The sequence below is a fragment of the Malaclemys terrapin genome, chromosome 1 (assembly GCF_027887155.1).
Source record: "Malaclemys terrapin pileata isolate rMalTer1 chromosome 1, rMalTer1.hap1, whole genome shotgun sequence".
NCBI lineage: Eukaryota > Metazoa > Chordata > Testudines > Emydidae > Malaclemys > Malaclemys terrapin.
Genome location: NC_071505.1, coordinates 15,294 through 34,532, shown reverse-complemented (window position 1 = coordinate 34,532; position 19,239 = coordinate 15,294). Strand labels below are relative to the sequence as shown.

Genomic DNA, 19,239 nt, shown 5'->3' with positions numbered 1-19,239 from the left:
CTGTGTCTGAGCTGATTTCAAGGCAATAACAGACATTTTAGGGTGACCACTTTGTTGTAGGTTTAGCATTTTAAAATAAGTAAAAGAATGCAATGATTGTTTTTTTTCTCTTGCATTGTAATTTGATGTTCCTGTTCAAATTTTCTGTGTAAATCAATTCTGTTTTGTGTGTTAATGAGGAATGTATGTGTTAGATAAGTGTGAAGGCCATCACCAGACCATGGCATGCCTCCATCTTTCATCCAGACCACACCACATGATCCATTGTCTGTCTACAGCCAAGCTCTAAGATACAACTGCATTTGCTCCAACTCCTCAGACAGAGACAAACACCTACAAGATGATGGGTTTAAACTGCAGCAAGAGAGGTCTAGGTTGGACGTTAGGAAAAAGTTCCTAACTGTCAGGGTGGTTAAACACTGGAATAAATTGCCTAGGGAGGTTGTGGAATCTCCATCTCTGGAGATATTTAAGAGTAGGTTAGATAAATGTCTATCAGGTATGGTCTAGACAGTATTTGGTCCTGCCATGCGGGCAGGGGACTGGACTCGATGACCTCTCGAGGTCCCTTCCAATCCTAGAATCTATGAATCTATGAATAAGATCTCTATCAAGCATTTCTACAACTACAATACCCACCTGCTGAAGTGAAGAAACAGATTGACAGAGCCAGGAGAGTATCCAGAAGTAACCTACTACAGGACAGGCCCAACAAAGGAAGGAACAGAACGCCACTAGCCGTCACCTTCAGCCCCCAACTAAAACCTCTCCAGCGCATCATCAAGGATATACAACCTATCTTGAAGGACGATCCCTCACTCTCACAGATCTTGGGAGACAGGCCAGTCCTCGCTTACAGACAGCCCCCCAACCTGAAGCAAATACTCACCAGCAACCACACACCTACAACAAAAACACTAACCCAGGAGCCTATGCTTGCAACAAAGCCCGTTGCCAACTCTGTCCACATATCTATTCAGGGGACACCATCATAGGATCTAATCACATCAGCCACACTATCAGAGGCTCGTTCACCTACACATCTACCAATGTGATATATGCCATCATGTGCCAGCAATGCCCCTCTGCCATGTACATTGGCCAAACCGGACAGACTCTACACAAAAGAATAAATGGACACAAATCAGACATCAAGAATTATAACATTCAAAAACCAGTCGCAGAACACTTCAGCCTCCCTGGTAACTCGATTACAGACCTCGAAGTCACAATACTCCAACAAAAAACCTTCCAAAACACACTTCAACGAGAAACTGCAGAATTGGAATTAATTTGCAAACTGGACACCATTAAATTAGGCTTGAATAAAGACCAGGAGTGGATGAGTCATTACACAAGGTAAAACTATTTCCCCATGCTTATTTTTCCCCCTTACTGTTACTCACACCTTCTAGTCAACAGTTGGAAATGGGCCATCCTGATTATCACTACAAAAGTATTTTTTCTCCTGCTAATAGCCCACCTTAATTGAGTACTCTCATTATAGTTGGTATGGCAACACCCATTTTTTCATGGTGTGTGTGTGTATATCTTCCTACTGTATTTTCCACTGCATGCATCTGATGAAATGGGTTTTAGCCCAAGAAAGCTTATGCTCAAATAAATGTGTTAGTCTTTAACAAAGTATTCCTCATTCTTTTTAGTGAATATTTAGGTAGCCTTGTACATTTAGTATTGGTTCTTTGCTTGCAGAACTGGTGGCCACTGTTCGAGATTTCATGCCAAAATTGAAGAGATGGTTCTTAGTTTAATTAAAAAGTGTTCTGGTCCTTTGTGAGGGACACTGTAGAAATAATGTATTATTGTGTGAAAGGGGACTCTAAAGAGAGACCTGGTTGTGCGGAAGAGAAACTGGGTGTGAGAAGAGAGGCTGTAATGGAATCTCTAGAGTAGAGAAGGTTATTGCCCTTTCTGCCTATGAGTCTTCTCTGCCAGTTTCTGCGATACCAAAATCTCCCCATATGTGTTTTATACGATGTTATCCAAGACTTTGACTCAGTCACTGTGAAGCCACAGAGAGGAGCAGATCACAATTCTAATTCATTTTTTTTTACTGCAAACACCACAGCCTTCAGCCTTTTTTGGCCAGAAAGGTCAAATAACATCTTCATGTAAAATTAGACCAATGCATGGAAAGCAAGGGCAATACCAAGGCAGTTCCTCCTGCCAGTATCTGATTATCTCTCACCCCTTCTGATTTGCCTCCTGAAATAGCAGTGCTTTGCTAGATTATCCTTCAACTTCTTTCCATTTCCAGGAGACTTTATATCATTGAGGCTTTAAGGTTTCTAAGTCAGCATAAGAGCAGATTAACAACTGTAATTGGCTTCTGGGAGGGTATATCCCTCACTTAAATGAGCTGATGTTGAGAGTGAAGGTGGAAGGCAGCAGGCAGAGATTGCTTTGAGAACAGTAAGAGGAAGAGGTGATTCCAGACGGCTCTTAGCATCCACCACGCAAATGGGGAACAGTGGTAGTTCCACAGTAGATGATCTGCAAACCGTTGAGATCCACCATTGGTACAAAAAGTTTATGACCGAGTGTCCATCAGGACAGCTGACTGAGCATGAATTTAAACAGTTCTTTGGGCTTCGCGGGCTGGATCCTGCGGCCAATGAGTACATTGAACAGATGTTCCGCACTTTTGATATGAACAAGGTATGTTCTTACCCAATGGGAAACTTAGACAGCCTTGTACTGCTCACAAAGAAACCAAAGTATCACAGTTAGTGCAGTCATGATTGCATCTCTGATTTTACTTCCAAATCTTGGTCAGCAAAATGCTTTATAGCAGGGGCATCAAACTTAAACATCTGAATGTAAGAAATGTGCCTTAAGGAGCAAGATGGAGTTTAGAATATTGAAAGAGGGGAGCCTGACTGTCACATTACTGTTCATTGCTCTGGCAAGATTAGTATATTTCAGGGACCCTGTGTATTTGTAGTGTGTAGGAATGCAAAATTATGCATTTTACATTCCTTTTTTGTATTCTTGGATGATTCTCGTGTAAGAGAGGTTCCTGCATCTTCTGCTATGGCACTTCATTGTCTGTGTGTCCTGAGTTTGGTCACCTGCATAATGAACCCTCTTATCAGGTGCTTGCCATAAGCTGCAGTGTATCTCTCTTGCTTGGTTAACAGAGCATTGTAGGAAGTGGATGCAGGTTGAACCAGGCTCTTTTCAGTCCTTTTATTACAGTCCTGTAGTTTGCCCAGTATCAGATATCACTTGAGAATATGGAACACTAAAATAGATTTATCTGTAAATTTTACACAATAGGGCAATTTCCAGACTGTTTGCAATTGAAATGACTGTATTATGGATGTGTAGGGGGTCCAGCTTAGGGCTTTCAACAGAGGATAGAGAAATGGGGTCTAGAGCACCTAGGAGGCAGGGTAGGACTCCTCCCTGAAACTCCTGATTCCAAGGCTGATACATCCCATGTAGCTACCTCCCTGCTGCAAGCTACTGACTATCTTATTGAGGTGGCAAGCTAGAAAGGGGCATGTATCTGTGGGTCAAGGAGGGAACTAATCATTGGCAGATGTGAATTGGATAGATGACTGCAGTCAGGTTGGTAGAGGGAAAGAAAAGCATGGGGGGAAGGGGAATCAGAAGGTCTTGCAGGAGTTACCAGGTCCAAGTGCTTCCCTAGGTGTCATCTCTTTATAGAGATGCTGAGGCATCCTCTGTCCTTTTGCTTTTACAGCATTTTTGGGAAGTACAGTCAGTTTACAGTGGAGTGCTTAGAAACTGAAAAGCACCAGAGCTGCCTTGGGGCCCAGTACAGCCAAGTCATGAGCCATTGATTCATTGGGTCTGGAAATTTAAAGGTAGCTGTCTGCTTTCATTTAGGAAAACAGTATGTCTCTAGCTCCCTTCCTTGTGACAACAGCCTTGAAAATATAAATGGATGTAAATCAAGCTATAAAGCTGAGAGAGATGAGCAGCTGCACTCCTGTACAGCAGTACAGGGCTGAGGGTTCTATATAAATATCTCATATCCCAAAGAATCACTGTCCCTTCCTAAAATCTACAGGTCAGTCCTGTGTCTACAGTGGTGACCATGGTAAACAGGAAATTGTTTTGCAGGCCCACCCAAAAATATTAAGACAGCTCAGACAAAGCCCTTTGCTTTCCAGGAAAAAGAACGAGGAGTACTTGCGGCACCTTAGAGACTAACAAATTTACTTGGTCTGTCTGTCTGTCTTCCTACTGTATTTTCCACTGCATGCATCCAATGAAGTGGGTTTTAGCCCACAAACGTTTATGCCCAAATAAATTTGTTAGTCTCTAAGGTGCCACAAGTACTCCTTGTATTTTTTTGCTGATACAGACTAACATGGCTACCACTCTGAAACTTGCTTTCCAGAGTCACTTTCTTGAGGTATTTTGGGACTGTGAGAAGTATTGAAGAAGGGGGATGTTCAATAGGTTATTATTAATGATAAAATAATATTATATATATTCCCAAGTGCCTGGCACAATAGTGTTTAGGCACCAGGTTGTGCAGTAAATATTAATTATTCAAAAGGGGACCTTCACTCTTTATATAAAAAAAAGACTAGATTTGAAGTTGGAGTATTTAAATAAAGCCATAACAACCCAAGAGCAATGGGTATGAAGCTGAGGTTTGGCAGGTCAGTACAGGTGACCTCCCATCTCACACAGGGTGTACAACTGATCTCCTTTAATAAATATGAAGGAAGCCTAATGTGTTGAGCTCTTGTATAGAGTTATTACAGAGCATAGGACTAAGACTATGTGTAGCTTTGTAGTGAATGGCAACCATCTGTCTCGAAAGATGATGGTGTAAGCACCAAAGGTCTTGAGTTACCATTTGTTATGCTACAACATTGCGAGTGACTAAAAAGTCAAATTCTCGAGTGACAGTCTTGCCACAGATAATCCAGGCATAAAGCACAGAGCCACATGATGAAGCCAACACACTATTCATGCTTGAGGCCAGCTATGCATGCCTCTTTGCTTTCCTCTTTCAACCACTACTCTTCAGTTTCTTTGACTCCCTGGTGCAGCACAGCCCTCCAGTGTAGCCCATTGCTAGCTTCAACTTCTCAGCTTGTAGTGTCAAGATTGAACATTTTAAAGTCCCTCTTGCAAACATCCTTGAACCTGAGCTGAGGTCATCCAAGCTTTCTAATGCATCCATGCATTGGTCTTGGACACTACACACTGTGCAAGGCCAAGTGCTGTGTGCAGGAGGTGTTTGCTGTGGGTGCAGGAATATTTAACTTGTATTATAGACATGAGAGTGAAAAAAGCAGAAGGGTTAATAGTGGAAACAAATCAATCCCTAGTGTGAGGAGCTGAATTACATAAGTGTCTCACCTAATACCAGGATTATCGTGGGGGGACCTAAGAGCCAATTTCCCTGAACAGCTTAAGACTCTGAGAACTCTCCTGAGGTGCAACAACATTGCGGTGCTGAGTTCCTTTACAGAATTGAATAGTATAGGAGTAAGCTGAAAATAGCAATGCCCACATTGCATACAAGCAGCAGCTAATGGCGGAATTCCATCTTTCAGTACAAAAATTGAAAGGATCAGGCAATGTTCTGTCAGCAAGGTAAAATGTCTACCATACAGATAGGTATGGAACTTCCGAATTCCAAAGATAATGCTGAGAGCTTCACGGTCTATTGGTGCCTAGTTCTTCTTAGAAGTGGTGAATATTTGTGATGCAAAGGCAGTTGCTTTCTCTGTGCCATTAGGAAAAATATGTGACAAAGAACTGCACCCACTTCATATGGTGAAGCACTTGGAGAAGAGGAAGGTGATCAGGAACAGTCAAGATGGATTCACCAAGGGCAAATTGTGCCTGACCAACCTGATTGCCTTATATGATTAGATAACTGGCTCTGTGGATATGGGGAAAGCGGTGGACGTGATATATCTTGACTTTAGCAAAGCTTCTGATATGGTCTCCCACAGTATTCTTGCCAGCAAGTTAAAAAAGTATGGTTGGATTAATGGACTATAAGGAGGATAGAAAGCTGGCTAGATTGTTGGGCTCAACAGGTAGTGATCAACAGCTCGATATCTAGTTGGCAGCTGCTCTCAAGCGGAGTGCCCCAGGGGTCGGTCCTGGGGCCGGTTTTGTTCAACATCTTCATTAATGATCTGGATGATGGGATGGATTGCACCCGCAGCAAATTTGCAGATGACGCTAAGCTGGGGGGATACACTGGAGGATAGGGATAGGGTCCAGAGTGACCTAGACATATTGGAGGATTGGTCCAAAAGAAATCTGATGACGTTCAACAAGGACAAGTGCACTTAGGACGGAAGAATCCCATGCACTGCTACAGGCTGGGGACCCACTAGCTAAGCGGCAGTTCTGCAGAAAAGGACCTGGAGATTACTGTGACAAGAAGCTGGATATGAGTCAACAGTGTGCCCTTGTTGCCAAGAAGGCTAACGGCATGCTGGGCTGCATTAGTAGGATCATTGCCAGCGGATCGATTGAAGTGATTGTTCCCTTCTATTTGGCACTGGTGAGGTCACATCCAGAGTATTGTGTCCAGTTTTGGGCCCCCCACTACAGAAAGGATGTGGACAAATTGGAGAGAGTCCAGTGGGGGGCAACGAAAATTATTAGGGGGCTGGGGCACATGGCTTATGAGGAGACGCTGAGGGAACTGGGCTTATTTAGTCTTCAGAAGCGAAGAGTGAGGGGGGATTTGATAGCAGCCTTCAACTACCTGAAGGGGGGTTCCAAAGAGAATGAAGCTAGGCAGTTCTCAGTGGTGGCAGATGACAGAACAAGGAACAATGGTCTCAAGTTGCAGTGGGGAAGGTTTAGGTTGGATATTAGGAAACACTATTTCACTAGGAGGGTGGTGAAGCATTGGAATGGGTTACCTATGGGAGATGGTGGAATCTCCATCCTTAGAAGTTTTTAAGGCCCGGCTTGACAAAGCCCTGGCTGGGATTATTTAGTTGGGGTTGGTCCTGCTTTGAGCAGGGAGTGGGACTAGATGACCTCCTGAGGTCTCTCCAACCCTAATCTTCTATGATTCTATCATTTAACCATGGTGGCATTTTTTGGTCCAGTTACAGGGGTTTTTTTTAAATTTGGGGTATGCATATAGTCCAAGCCTCTAATTATGGTGTTTTTAGAAAGTATCGATGCAGCATGCAGGCATTTCACTCTTGTGACTGTTCCTTTTAATTTCTATTTAACTAGCTTTCTCATTTTTGTGTAGTTCCCCTTTTTTTAACTTAAATGCTACTGTGGTGGGTTTCTTTGGTATTTCCCCCCCTACAAGGATGTTAAATGTAAGTTTACATTATGATCTGTATTACTGAGCAGTTCAGCTATATTCACCTGTAGGACCAGATCCTGTGCTCCATTTAGGACTAAATCAAGAATTACCTCTCCCCTTGTGGGTTTCAGGACTAAGTGGTCCAAGAAGCAGTTATTAATGGTGTCTAGAAATTTTATCTCTGCCTCCCACCCTGAGGTGACATGTTTCCAGTCAATATGAGGATAGTTGAACTCCCCCATTATTATAGGGTTTTCTGTTTTTATAGCCTCTCTAATCTCCTGGAGCATTTCACAGTCACCATCACCATCCTGGTCAGATGTTCGCTAGTATATTCCTATTGCTGTACTCCTTATTCAAGGACAGAATTTATGTCCCTAGAGATTCTGTGGTACTGTTCGATTTATTTAAGATTTTTACTATATTTGACTCTATGCTTTCTTTCACATATAGTACCACTCCCCCAGTGTGCCCTGGTCTGTCATTCCTATATACAGTATTATGTACCCTGGTATTACCATGTCCCATTGATTATCATTGTTCCACCAAGTTTCTGTGATTTTATATTATATTATATTAATATCCTCATTTAATGCCAGGCACTTCTTTGACCTTGCCTTCTCTAACATAAACACATAGCAACAGGTATATTTATATTAAAAATACAACCCATACACCACCAAAACAAGACTTTCCACTGCACATGCTGCTTTCTGGGGGAAGAGGATGAGAGAGTAAACATACAACATATGTGTGGTCACATTGCTTAATGTGCAACCATGCACAGATACTATGGTGAGGAATGCCATATATGACTCTGAATAGAATGGAATAATGAATACACATACAGAGAGGCATTCATCATACAGTAGTCTTCATAAGAGCAAGTCCATAATATTAACCAGACTTCATAATCTGTAGAGACAGATCACCAAAATCATCATAGTTTCCAGCTCTCAAGAGGGAGTGCAAAACAGAGGGTCTGCACTCTGAGACTGTACCTAAGGATCCCAAGGTGGAGGGGCAATGGCTGGACTCTGTTTAGGCTCCAGATGCTTAAAACACCCTAGGGACCTAGTGGCTTGGGTTCCCTCATAGCAGTATCATGGGTGGCCGGCAGGGGCAGGCCAATAATATCTGTGATGGGGTTAATTAACTTGCTGAACAATTTATATAGGGATGTGCTGGATTCTCTATCACTATAACCAGATTAGTTATATTTCTAAAAGTTATGCTCTAGTGCAGTGGTTCTCAACCTTTCCAGACTAATGTACCCCTTTCAGGAGTCTGATTTGTTCCAAGTATCCCCAAGTTTCACCTCACTTAAAAACTACTTGCTTACAAAATCAGGCATAAAAATACAAAAGTGTCACAGCATGCTATTACTGAAAAATTGCTTATTTTCTCATTTTTCCCATATAATAAAATAAATCAATTGGAATATAAATGTTGTACTTACATTTCATTATATAGTATATAGAGCAGTATAAACAAGTCATTGTCTGTATGAAATTTTAGTTTGTACTGAGTTCGCTAGTGCTTTTTATCTAGCCAATTGTAAAATTAGGCAAATATCTAGATGAATTGATGTACCCCCTGGAAGATCTCTAAGTACCCCCAGGGGTACACATACCCCTGGTTGAGAACCACTGCTGTATTGCAACCAGACTTTATGGACTTGATGCAAGAATCAGTTGGTAACAACTAAGGCCTGCATTATGTAGGAGGTCAGACTTGATCATAGTGGTCCCTTCTGGCCTTAAAATCTGTGAAGTCCCTTAGTACATTAGAATGCATGGCACCCAGATCCATGCTATTATCTCAGCACAGGCGAATTCCTATTTGTTCCCCGACCTCTGTCTCTGTCCTCTCTGAGTCAGAAATTAACCCCAGAAATAACTGCTGCACTCAGCTATAGACAAACACTTTTAGCTGGGTAGAGCCAGACCTCAGTTAGTACAAAGGACCATTCAGGGGCCCCTAGGAGGGGAAAGTCACACATGCCTCCCCATACCTCAGCAATAGTGCAATGGACCAAGTCCCCTGTGCCTAAATATACAGAGGAAAGCTCTCTAACCTGATTAGGTGTCCTATCAGCCCCTGTCCAAAGTTTCTTAATCCCAAAATAGGGTTACTTCTTCCACTGCCAGTGCGAGCTTGGAGTGGTGAGTTCATCTCTGCTGCATTGTCTGGTGTCCATATTCATGGATGCCTTGATGGTCAGGTCTCCTCTGCTGCATATGGACCATCCTCCCAGCTTTCCTGTGACTATGCCCCAGCCTGCTCCCTAGGCTGATACCCTAACCCCAAGTTCAAGATACATTTGGGTCTCTTCCTCCTCCCAGCAGTAGCAATAGCAATGTGTGCTCTTACCTAAGCCCTGTGGCTCCTGTATGCAGTTCAGCCTCTGTGCCAGCTGATTGGCATGGACACAACCACTTGGGAATGGCTGAGCTCCTGCTCTGAATTGGCATTCCTCGCCTACAATGAGAAATAGGCTGACAGCAGGAAGTCAGGGGTGAGATGTCACCCCAGTCCTCTAGCCAACCAGTGTTCTGGGGCTGGTTCTCCTGCCCCCTAATCAGTCATGGCTTGTGGGGAGAAGGACATGTTCATGTACATGTGGAGTGAGGGCTTCACATCTGGAAAGCACTGAGCACAGGAGCTATTATAAACATGTAAGAGATAATAATTACATGGAGCCTGTTTTCTCAAGTGTTCCAGAACCATTTTGTAGAAAAATCTGAAGTTGACCCATAACTATCGCATGCATCCTGAGCAGAGCCAGGCTGCTGCCTGTTTCCTCTTCCCAACTTAGACTAAAGCCAGCCATTTTCCACTAAGGCCAAGCTTCTGGTGTCCAGGCACTTAGCTACACCTTTCCTGACCTTGCAGAGATATTAGCTATAGAGGCAGGACTCTCTCAGCACCTATGCCTGTGAACCCTAACTCTCATGCTCCCTTTCTTTTTCCCACAGGATGGGTATATCGATTTCATGGAGTATGTGGCTGCACTCAGCCTAGTTCTCCGGGGAAAGATGGAACAGAAATTACGTTGGTACTTCAAGCTCTATGATGTGGATGGCAATGGCTGCATTGACCGACATGAACTGCTCAACATCATTAAGGTGATAACACAGGGGGTTGTGTACACTTTGGCCCTCATTATTCTGTAAATCAGTGGGATGCCCACACTGAATCTCACCGGTGGAGAGTCCAGAGAGACTCTGCACCTTAAATTGAATGAATAACTGCAACTAGTTCTGAATATGGTCTGTTTATCCAGCAACATTACCTCTGGAGAGCATGTGACCCCACCAGGGCTCCATGACTTTTCCTTGGTACAAACTGATTTCCAGGTAAAGTTCAAGGGATGCATTTTAACCTCTAAAGGCATAAGTAATTTGGGTCCTGCCTTTGTCATTGTCTGATTCATGGGCAGTTGTTAGTAGCTGCTTGGGCTAGTACTCCACTATCTTGCATGAGTGGAGGCTGTTGGATGGCATGCTCAGTGAGCATTAGTTGCCCATTCCATCCACCAGAATCCAGATTTCATGCCCTTCAGGGCATGCTGTGAGGCTTGGTGGTTTCCCCAGGCTTTTCCCATGGAAACGGTGGGTGGGAGTGGGGCGACACCTTTGCTCATATTGAGGCCATTTGTGAGTGTTTTATATTCTGAGCCTGCACTATGAGGTGTGTGATTGATCAGTCCCACCCATGGGCCCATGGCAGCAGATTAATCCTGGGCCAGCTGCTTAGTTCCTCCTCTTCTCTTCCAGGCTATTCGTGCTATTAATGGCTGTGACCATGAAACTAGTGCGGAGGAGTTCACCAACCGAGTCTTCAATAAGATCGATGTCAATGGCGATGGTGAGATTCCTGTCTCTGCCCTCTGACTCAGCTCATCCTTCGGCCCCTCACACTTCATCTTGCCAGCAATACACTGGGGCCCAGTCTCCTCCAGTAGTCTCCTTGCTAACTTTATGCTCTCTTGTCTTTGATAAGATCTCACACACTCCTCCATCTATGCCCTTTCTGAGGCATTGCTCCTCTCATTTAATGCTTCTGTAAACCACACAGCTCCTGGGTGTGGTGTTCTGTCCTATCTAGTGGCACCGAGACCACTTAGAGAGATAAAATGATTCTGCTCTACAGCCTGAGCTAACAGCCAGTTGGCTTTTAGCTCATGCAGTAGAGGCTCATGCACTAAGCTCCAGAGGTCCCGGTTTGATCCCGCCTGACAACGACCAGCATCTGTTGGTGTTACACTTTCCTTTCTGAATGCTTTGTTGATTGGCATTCATTATATTATCCTCCTTTCAGTCTTTATTAATCAAGTCCCATATCTGCCACTCCATTATCTTGTCTGGGATCACTGTCAGACTGAAAGACCTATAATTACCTGAGTGGGGAGGTTTTGGGGGGATACTGAAGGTGGGGGAGATCATCCTGAGGTATGAAGGATTTGGAATCAGAGAAGGTGGAGCAGAGAGTTCATGGGCAACTTTTTCAGCTGGACACAAATGAATGGGAAGCCTGTGAGAATGACAGGCTCTAATATGGGGCAACAAAAAATGATAAAACAATCAAGGGTAGAGAAAAGGTTTGTACATCGGAAGAGGAGTGTGGAAGAGAACTGATCAAGCCAGGAAGTGGAAGTCAGACCTGCCAGCATATCTCCCTTGTCTGGGCCAGTTCCAGCTTTTGGACATCTGTCTTGGGAAGCTGGAGTCTAGGCTAATACCCCAGTATTGTGGTAGGTAAGCTTCCCACTTTCTGCAGGCCCTCTACTCCAGATAGTTCAGGTGTCTTGAGCTACTAAGTATGAGAGGGGTAGCCGTGTTAGTCTGGATCTGTAACAAGCAACAGAGAGTCCTGTGGCATCTTTAAGACTAACAGATGTATTGGAGCATAAGCTTTCGTGGGTGAACATGTGTCTGACAAAGTGGGTATTCATCCACAAAAACTTATGCTCCAATACATCTGTTAGTCTTAAAGGTGCCCCAGGACTCTCTGTTGCTTGACCTACTAAGTGTCAGTACATGGCCCATTGCCCCTCTGGGAGGACACAAGTCTGATGTGAGTAAAGCCAACTGCTGGATTCCACATGCACTTATATCAACCAGGTCGGGGAAAAGCTGAATCGCTGTTCCAAGCTCTGGGTCTTTAAAGTACACTCCCAGGTGCACAACATGTATCTTCCACCCTTGGGATGTGGGGCTCAGCAGTCCAGCTGCCTTAGACCTGTTCCCTCAGCGTTCCACCTCGGTGTGGGAGCACTGATCTTCTCAATTAACCCTTTCAGGGACAATTTGGTCAGCAATGAAAGAACACAGACCTAGTCAAGGAATCTTAATCACTATCAATTTACTCTGAGGAAAGCACTAGAGAGTTACAGATCTTTGCAAAATAACAAACAGTCCTGAGACGCACTCCCTGCCCCATGCCCACCCCCACTTAGTCTGATCTCACCCCTTCTGTGAGTCTGAGGTCTAGACAGCATTTCAGGCTAGGTACCATCCCTCTTCTAGCCTGGACTTCTGACAGATGCTGACCCCTCTCTCAGAGGAGCCCCCTCCTTGAATCTTGTCTGACCCTGTTCTGCCAGGTACCTAGCTGGGAAATGCCAACCTGTTATGTGAGTCCTATATGAAGAAAACCATTGTCCCCTGAGCTGGGCAGTCACTGAGAGTTTTTCAAACTGGATGGCTCCATCATCAATAGTCCTCTACAAGGTGTCCCATGTGCCTCCTGAGTGGGGCAGTGTCTGGAACAGACAGACCTTGTCCAGGCCAGGCTGTTTTTTTAACCTAGAACACAAAATGGCAGCTAGGGTACAAAAATGGAGTTTACAAAACAAAAGATCACTCACAGTTTGATGTAGCCATATCCCACTCTGTCACACTAGGTTTTATTTTTTTGAACAGGCAGTAGAGCAGCATCAGCTACTAGTTCTTTTCCCAGGCTTGTGGGCCATATTGTCCCTGGTAGAGATTTTCACATTTTGATGAGTGTTGTTGTTCAGTGGCAAAATGCCGAACTGTCTCAAGCCAAGGTTCAAACAGAGACTTCAAGAGGTATTGGATGGTTATATGGATAATAAGCATATCCATAATTACAACAGTGAAGACTAACAAAAGAGTTCTGGAAGAGTTATAAACTTCCTGCTTTAGGGCTTCAGCCACTCTCTAACTATTGGGGTTTAGGAGGAGTCTTTCCTGTGGACAGATTATCCTATAGCTTCCTAAAGTGCAAATTCATGCACTTAGAAACTAACAAGAAGAATTTCTGTGTAGGCTGGGGCGGGGTGTGTGTGTCAACATTGGAAATGACAGAGGATGAGAAAGGATTGCATTTGCTTTTTTATAGCCCCATTACATTGGAGCCTCATAGGCATTCTGCAGTTGACTAATACACACAAATCTAACATGTATCAGGTGAAGTATTTTTCCAGTAGAGAGAGGGAAATATTTATGCCATTTTACAAAGTACTGGGAACACCTTATCTGGAATACTGGGTACAGTTCTGGTCACCATGTTAAAAAAAGATTAATTCAAATTGGAACAGGTACAGAGAAGGGCTACCAGGATGATTGGGGACTAGAGAACATAAGAACAGCTACACTGGGTCAAACCAAAGGTCCATCTAGCCCAGTATCCTGTCTTCCAACAGTGGCCAGTGCCAGGTGCCCCAGAGGGAATGAACAGAACAGGGAATCATCAAGTGATCCATTCCTTGTCACCCATTCCCAGCTTCTGGCAAACAGACGCCAGGGACACCATCCCTGGATAATAGCCATTGATGGACCTATCCTCCAAGAATTTATCTAGTTCTTTTTTGTACCCATCTCATGTGAGGAGGCTAAAAGAGCTTGGCTTGTGCACCCTAGCAAAAGTAAGGCAGAAAAAGGATATGCTTGGTCTTTATAAATACATCAGTGGAGAAACAACAAAGAGGGAGAACAACTGTTTAAGCAATGTTGGATTAGAAGATTTCTATCAGAGGAATGAGGTTCTGAAACAGTCTTCCAATAGGAGTAGTGGGTGCAAACAAACTAACTAGCTACTGGGTGGATCTTGAAATACATTCTTAACGAGATTATATGCCAGGGTTTCCTGTAATTACAGGGAACGGATTTGATGACCCAGGAGGTCCCTTCCAATCCTAGGTCCCTAATGTGAGGTTTCCTGACTCTTCCCCCTAAGCATCTGCTGTTGGCCATTGTTGGAGAAAGGACACTGGACTAGATGGACCATGAGTCTGATCCAGTCTTGCAATTCCTGTGTTCCTAGAAGCCAGCAACCCCTGGCAATCTCTCTGTTTCCAGTGAGGACTGTAGGACTCAGCATTGCACAGAATCCAGCCTTTTGAGACAGGAGAGGGAGATATGGGCAAAAATCCAATCATTTTTTCCCTCTGTGTTTATGGAGGATGTAGAACTGGTGCCAGAAATTTTCCAAGAGAGAAAGTGGAATTAGGGATGGAAACCAGGGTCCCAGCTAAATGGGGATTGGGGGAATTGATGCGTGGGATAATAAAAAGTCACCTGGGCCAGGGCAGGCAGTAGAGTCACAGGAGGTATGTCACTGTAGCTTAAATAGGTTTTCTGTCCTCCTGTCCTCTGGCCTTCCCTCTCTAACGCTCTCCTATTCCCCCAACATAAGCCCCATTCAGTTGCCTCCCTGTGAATTCCGAAAGAGGCCCGTTCCCTGAACATTATCTTTGCCACTCCCATGCATCTGCTGGCTGCCTTGCCTGCATGGAGCTTCTCTAAGCTGCTGCTGTGCACTGTCTGCAGGCGCCAGTAGTGGGGGAGGTGGGCACAGCAGTACTTCAGGCTAGTCCTGGGAGTCTCAGGCCAATGTCAACTCACTGTTTAGAGCAGTCTCCCCATGGCCCTTCCTCCTTGGCCCCACAGACCTTCCCTTCTGCATGGCACACTGCCCCGTAATGTACCCCAAGTGACCTGTCTCTGGAGAGGAACTAGTTTCTTATGGGTTAACTCCTTTTTGGGAAGGAGGCAGGAGCGAAGGTCAGACTTGCATGGAGATAAAGGAGGCTCCAGACCTACCAGCACTGCCAGTTCTGGTGGCTTCAAAATGAGCAGGCTGTTCAGTAGTTCCAAACACTGACTCTGTAGGGGTGGCCTCACTGATTGTGCAGGGGGCAATTATTCCCACCTTTCTCTGCCCCAGACACGAATGAGAGTGACCTGGTGTCATCTGTCTCTGTCTGAAACAGGTGAGCTTTCACTGGATGAGTTTGTGGAAGGAGCCAGAAAAGATGAGGAGTTCATGGAGGTGATGATGAAGAGCTTGGACCTGTCACACATTGTGACCATGATCAACAACCGGCGGCACAGTGTCTAGAGCCATCTGGAAGAGAGAGGGGTGTGTGAAAGAGAGACTACAGATGGGTGTGCAACTAGGTAAAGAAGGTGGGCATGAGAATAAAACAGATATGGTATGTGGGTTGAGAGAGAGAGAGACGTGGTTCTGTATGTGCGTGTTTTCTTTTGCGTGTGTGTGTTTGTGTGCTTGAACACATGCTGCAACTCAGACACATACACACAATGCTGGTTCAACAAACTTGGACCCCTATGATGCTATTTGATTGGCCTTCTGGGCCAAAAGGGCCAAGTGCACAACTTTCTCCCCTCTGCCTGCCCCAGATTGCTCTGACATGCCTGATAACGGGGGAGAGTGTCAAACCCATGGGGTAGGGCATATGTAATGTGTCCAGAATATGTTTGTGTCTGTGGCAAAAGCTTGGAGAAAAGGGAGGCTGGAAAGCCCCAGGGGATTCAGCTTTTATTAGCATAGAGCTCTGTCAGCACAAAGCAACTCATGCTTCACTTGACGTGGCATTGGTGTGAGTGCACTAATGGTCCTGATAGCACTTCACCCTCCCTTGGTTGGGTGAGGCGCACGTGGGCTGTAGATTTGGCAGCCTGTCTGAACTGGCCCTGCTCACACAAAGCCAACTCACTAGAAGAAACAAATTAACTGCTAAGGCAGTGGTTCCCCAAACTTTTTACTAAGATGACTCATCAACTGCATTTTTATCTTTTTTGTGACCCCCCCACACACGGTTACATATATGCATCCTCCTCCCTGATACCTTCCTGCCTGGTATAGTGGAGAGGTCGTGGAAGAGGCTGCTCTGTACTCACTCCCACAAGAGTAGCTCCCATCTCACAGAACTGGGCCTTTCTCCCAGCTCCAGGTGTTGCTACCTGGTGCACAGGGTCGCAGAGCCACTCAGGTTTGGTCCAGCCACCCCTCTGTCATGACAGAGGAGAGACTAGGCCAAATTTGAGTGAGAGGCATTGTGACCCATGTGCAAGGTCACAGCGCCTAGTATGGGAGCCGGACCCACTCCATGGGATAGGAGAGACTGCACCAGGCCAGGACAAGTGTATGTTTGCTTAGGGCCCCACAACCTATCTAGAACCTTCCCATGACCTACTAGTGGGTTGGGACTCACCATTTGGGGAGCACTGCCCAAAGAGCAGTGGTGATGGGTCCTGTTCCCTGCTGACTCCCAGGGACTGAATTGCACTGGGCACCATTATTAGTGTTGTTTGCAGCTTTTGCCAGAACATGGAACTCTTCCGTCCAATTAAAGGTGCAAAGTGCAGTCACACTGCATGGGGGGAGGATCTCCACCCAACTTGGCAAGCCAAAAGCAGTATCTCAGTGATGAAGCCCTCTCTGCAGTCTTCGCACCTCTCTATGCTCTTTGCACCTGAAGCCATGATCTGATTCCTCACACTGTTATGCCTCTGATGTCAACTGAGTTTTCACTGGTGTAGCAGAGTGGAGAACCAAGCACTCATGCTCTGGTATCTCAGAACCAGTTGCCTCTTTGTTTTGCATAGGGACAGCCAGTAGAATCATTAAACCGTCCCTTTGTCACACATCCTCCTTTGTTTTCTTTTCAATGCAGCTAACAAATTGTCTGGTTTCTGATACTGTGGCTGCCTGGCTGAACCCAATGCTGTACTTCAAACCAACACTGTTTGTAAACTGGTCTGCACCTTTGCTCATGTGGGGTACTGGTACAGAAAGCTGTGGGATGGGGAGAGGCAAAGCTCAGCAAATAAATTATGACTTGCACCAGAGTGCATGTTCCCCAGCTGCGAATTTGTTGGCTGAACAGGATGGAAGGGGATTACTGCCACCGCCCCGACCTAACTCAAGTCCAGCTAAGTGTGATAGAGATTTATAGACGCACACCTTTCATCAATCTCATGAAATTCCTAAGAAGACACTTGTGGTTCACTGTGTTGGATTTTGCTAATCCAGTGAGATCAGGGCACAATTTCTTTGTCAAACTCTGGTATACATGAGTTTTCCTCCGCAAGGGACATTTACTGCTTCCATGTACATTTTGGGGGCTGAGGTGGCTCCTATGAAGAGAGTGATGCCGCAGTTGTCCTGGCTAGGTGCCAGTGGAACTCTGGGTAGGATGCAGTGTCAGAGTATTCCTAGTGACACTGAGCCCTTGCACCAGAGAATCCCAAGTGATCTGTGACCCCTGCCGCTGAGCTGTGCATAGGGAGGAATGCACACCAGTGTCTGCTGCACAGGGAAAATCTAGTTTTTGCTTTTATAGGACACTAAAGAATTTTCCATATATGCTGCCGCTGTTCAAGAGAAGTCACTAAATAGTTACAGATGCTTGTTGTGTCTTGTACTGAGTAGCTGTATATGCTTATGAGCATATATAATATTCTTGGCATGTGCAGTTTCCATATTAGTTTTGGCTATCTGTAAGTATTTACTTATTTTTACACTATTTAAGTCAGCTGACATGTCCATACACCCAGCATGTCACCCCTTTTCACAGTATCCAGCACAGTCAATGGATGCTTTGCACTAACAAGGCAATGGGCAAAACAGGGCTTTAGTGAGGTGCAGGAATATGGTGTTGTGTTTAGACTCATTAATCCTGTTCTTTTTTTTGGTTGGAAATTTTTACTGTTTGCCTGTTGTCTCTGTGGCCAGTCCATCCTGTGACTGATGGAGCCTGCAGGGCATGTGCCTTTATTAAGAAGTTTTGTTGTTTTGAAGGGATGGGGAGGATTTGTAAATAAGAAGTGATTTTTGGAAATATTTGGCTTTCTTTGTACAGTTAAGAATAAAAAATTCTATAAATCCAAACTCAGTCATGACAGTGCCTTTTATCAGCAGAATTGTGAGCAGGTGCTTGGAGGGATGATCGCCACACTGAGAAGACAAATCTAGTTCTATGTTTGTATTTCATCTCCTAAAGTAGAGTAAATAGAAAGCAGTTCATTTTCAGCATTCCGTGAAGCACCCCTGCGGCCCCCCCCACCCCGATCTCTAATAGCCCAAAACTCTGTCTGGAATAAAGGTGACTTTGGGGCAAAAACTTGATTTTAAAATAGATTTTATTTGAGCCTTCACGTCTCATTCTTTCTTATTTTCCAGACACCTACAATATTTGGGTCACAAAGATGGTTATTGTTGAGAGAACTAGCATCAGTTTTAGCCCTGCATCAAAGCTGGGCTTGTTGCAGAGACTAGAAGGGAATGGGGAGGAAAAGGTGCCTTTCTGCTACCTTTGCAAATCTCTTGTGCTGGGACTGCCAAGGGCTGTACTGCACCCAGCACAAATTATAGTAATCTCATTTATTAGCTGTTAGAGAAGTTACACAAACAAGCACTTCTCTATGGATCAGAGGTTATTTAATATTTGTTGTTGATGCATGGATGCCACTTTCAGCTCTCACAGTATAGAAAAAGAAGCCAGGCATAGAAGCTAGAGTTGGAAAAGAGCTTAGGGCAGCTGGGTCACCGCCCTGCCCATTCAGGGTGTAGTATGGGCAGAGGTGGAGGGTGATGGAAATTTAAATTGTTTACTAGGGAGGGAGTGGTTTAGGGTGTGAAATGATTTAATGTGAGTG

General features: G+C 44.7%; 1 protein-coding gene across 1 annotated transcript; it reads left to right on the top strand.

Moving 5' to 3' along the window:
• The first annotated feature begins 2,481 nt into the window (after positions 1-2,481).
• LOC128837363 (guanylyl cyclase-activating protein 1-like) lies at positions 2,482-15,676 on the top strand. The gene is made up of 4 exons (XM_054028537.1): positions 2,482-2,679; positions 10,285-10,434; positions 11,086-11,176; positions 15,549-15,676. Exons 1-4 carry the CDS (start codon positions 2,482-2,484, stop codon positions 15,674-15,676), a joined length of 567 nt encoding a protein of 188 aa, XP_053884512.1.
• Positions 15,677-19,239: the final 3,563 nt, after the last annotated feature.

Bases quoted from the DNA above. Each gene is read 5' to 3' on its own strand.
- LOC128837363 (XM_054028537.1), top strand. From the start codon at position 2,482: ATGGGGAACAGTGGTAGTTCCACAGTAGATGATCTGCAAACCGTTGAG. The intron at 10,435-11,085 runs GTGATAACACAG...CTTCTCTTCCAG, and splicing joins AACTGCTCAACATCATTAAG to GCTATTCGTGCTATTAATGG. The intron at 11,177-15,548 runs GTGAGATTCCTG...TGTCTGAAACAG, and splicing joins GATCGATGTCAATGGCGATG to GTGAGCTTTCACTGGATGAG.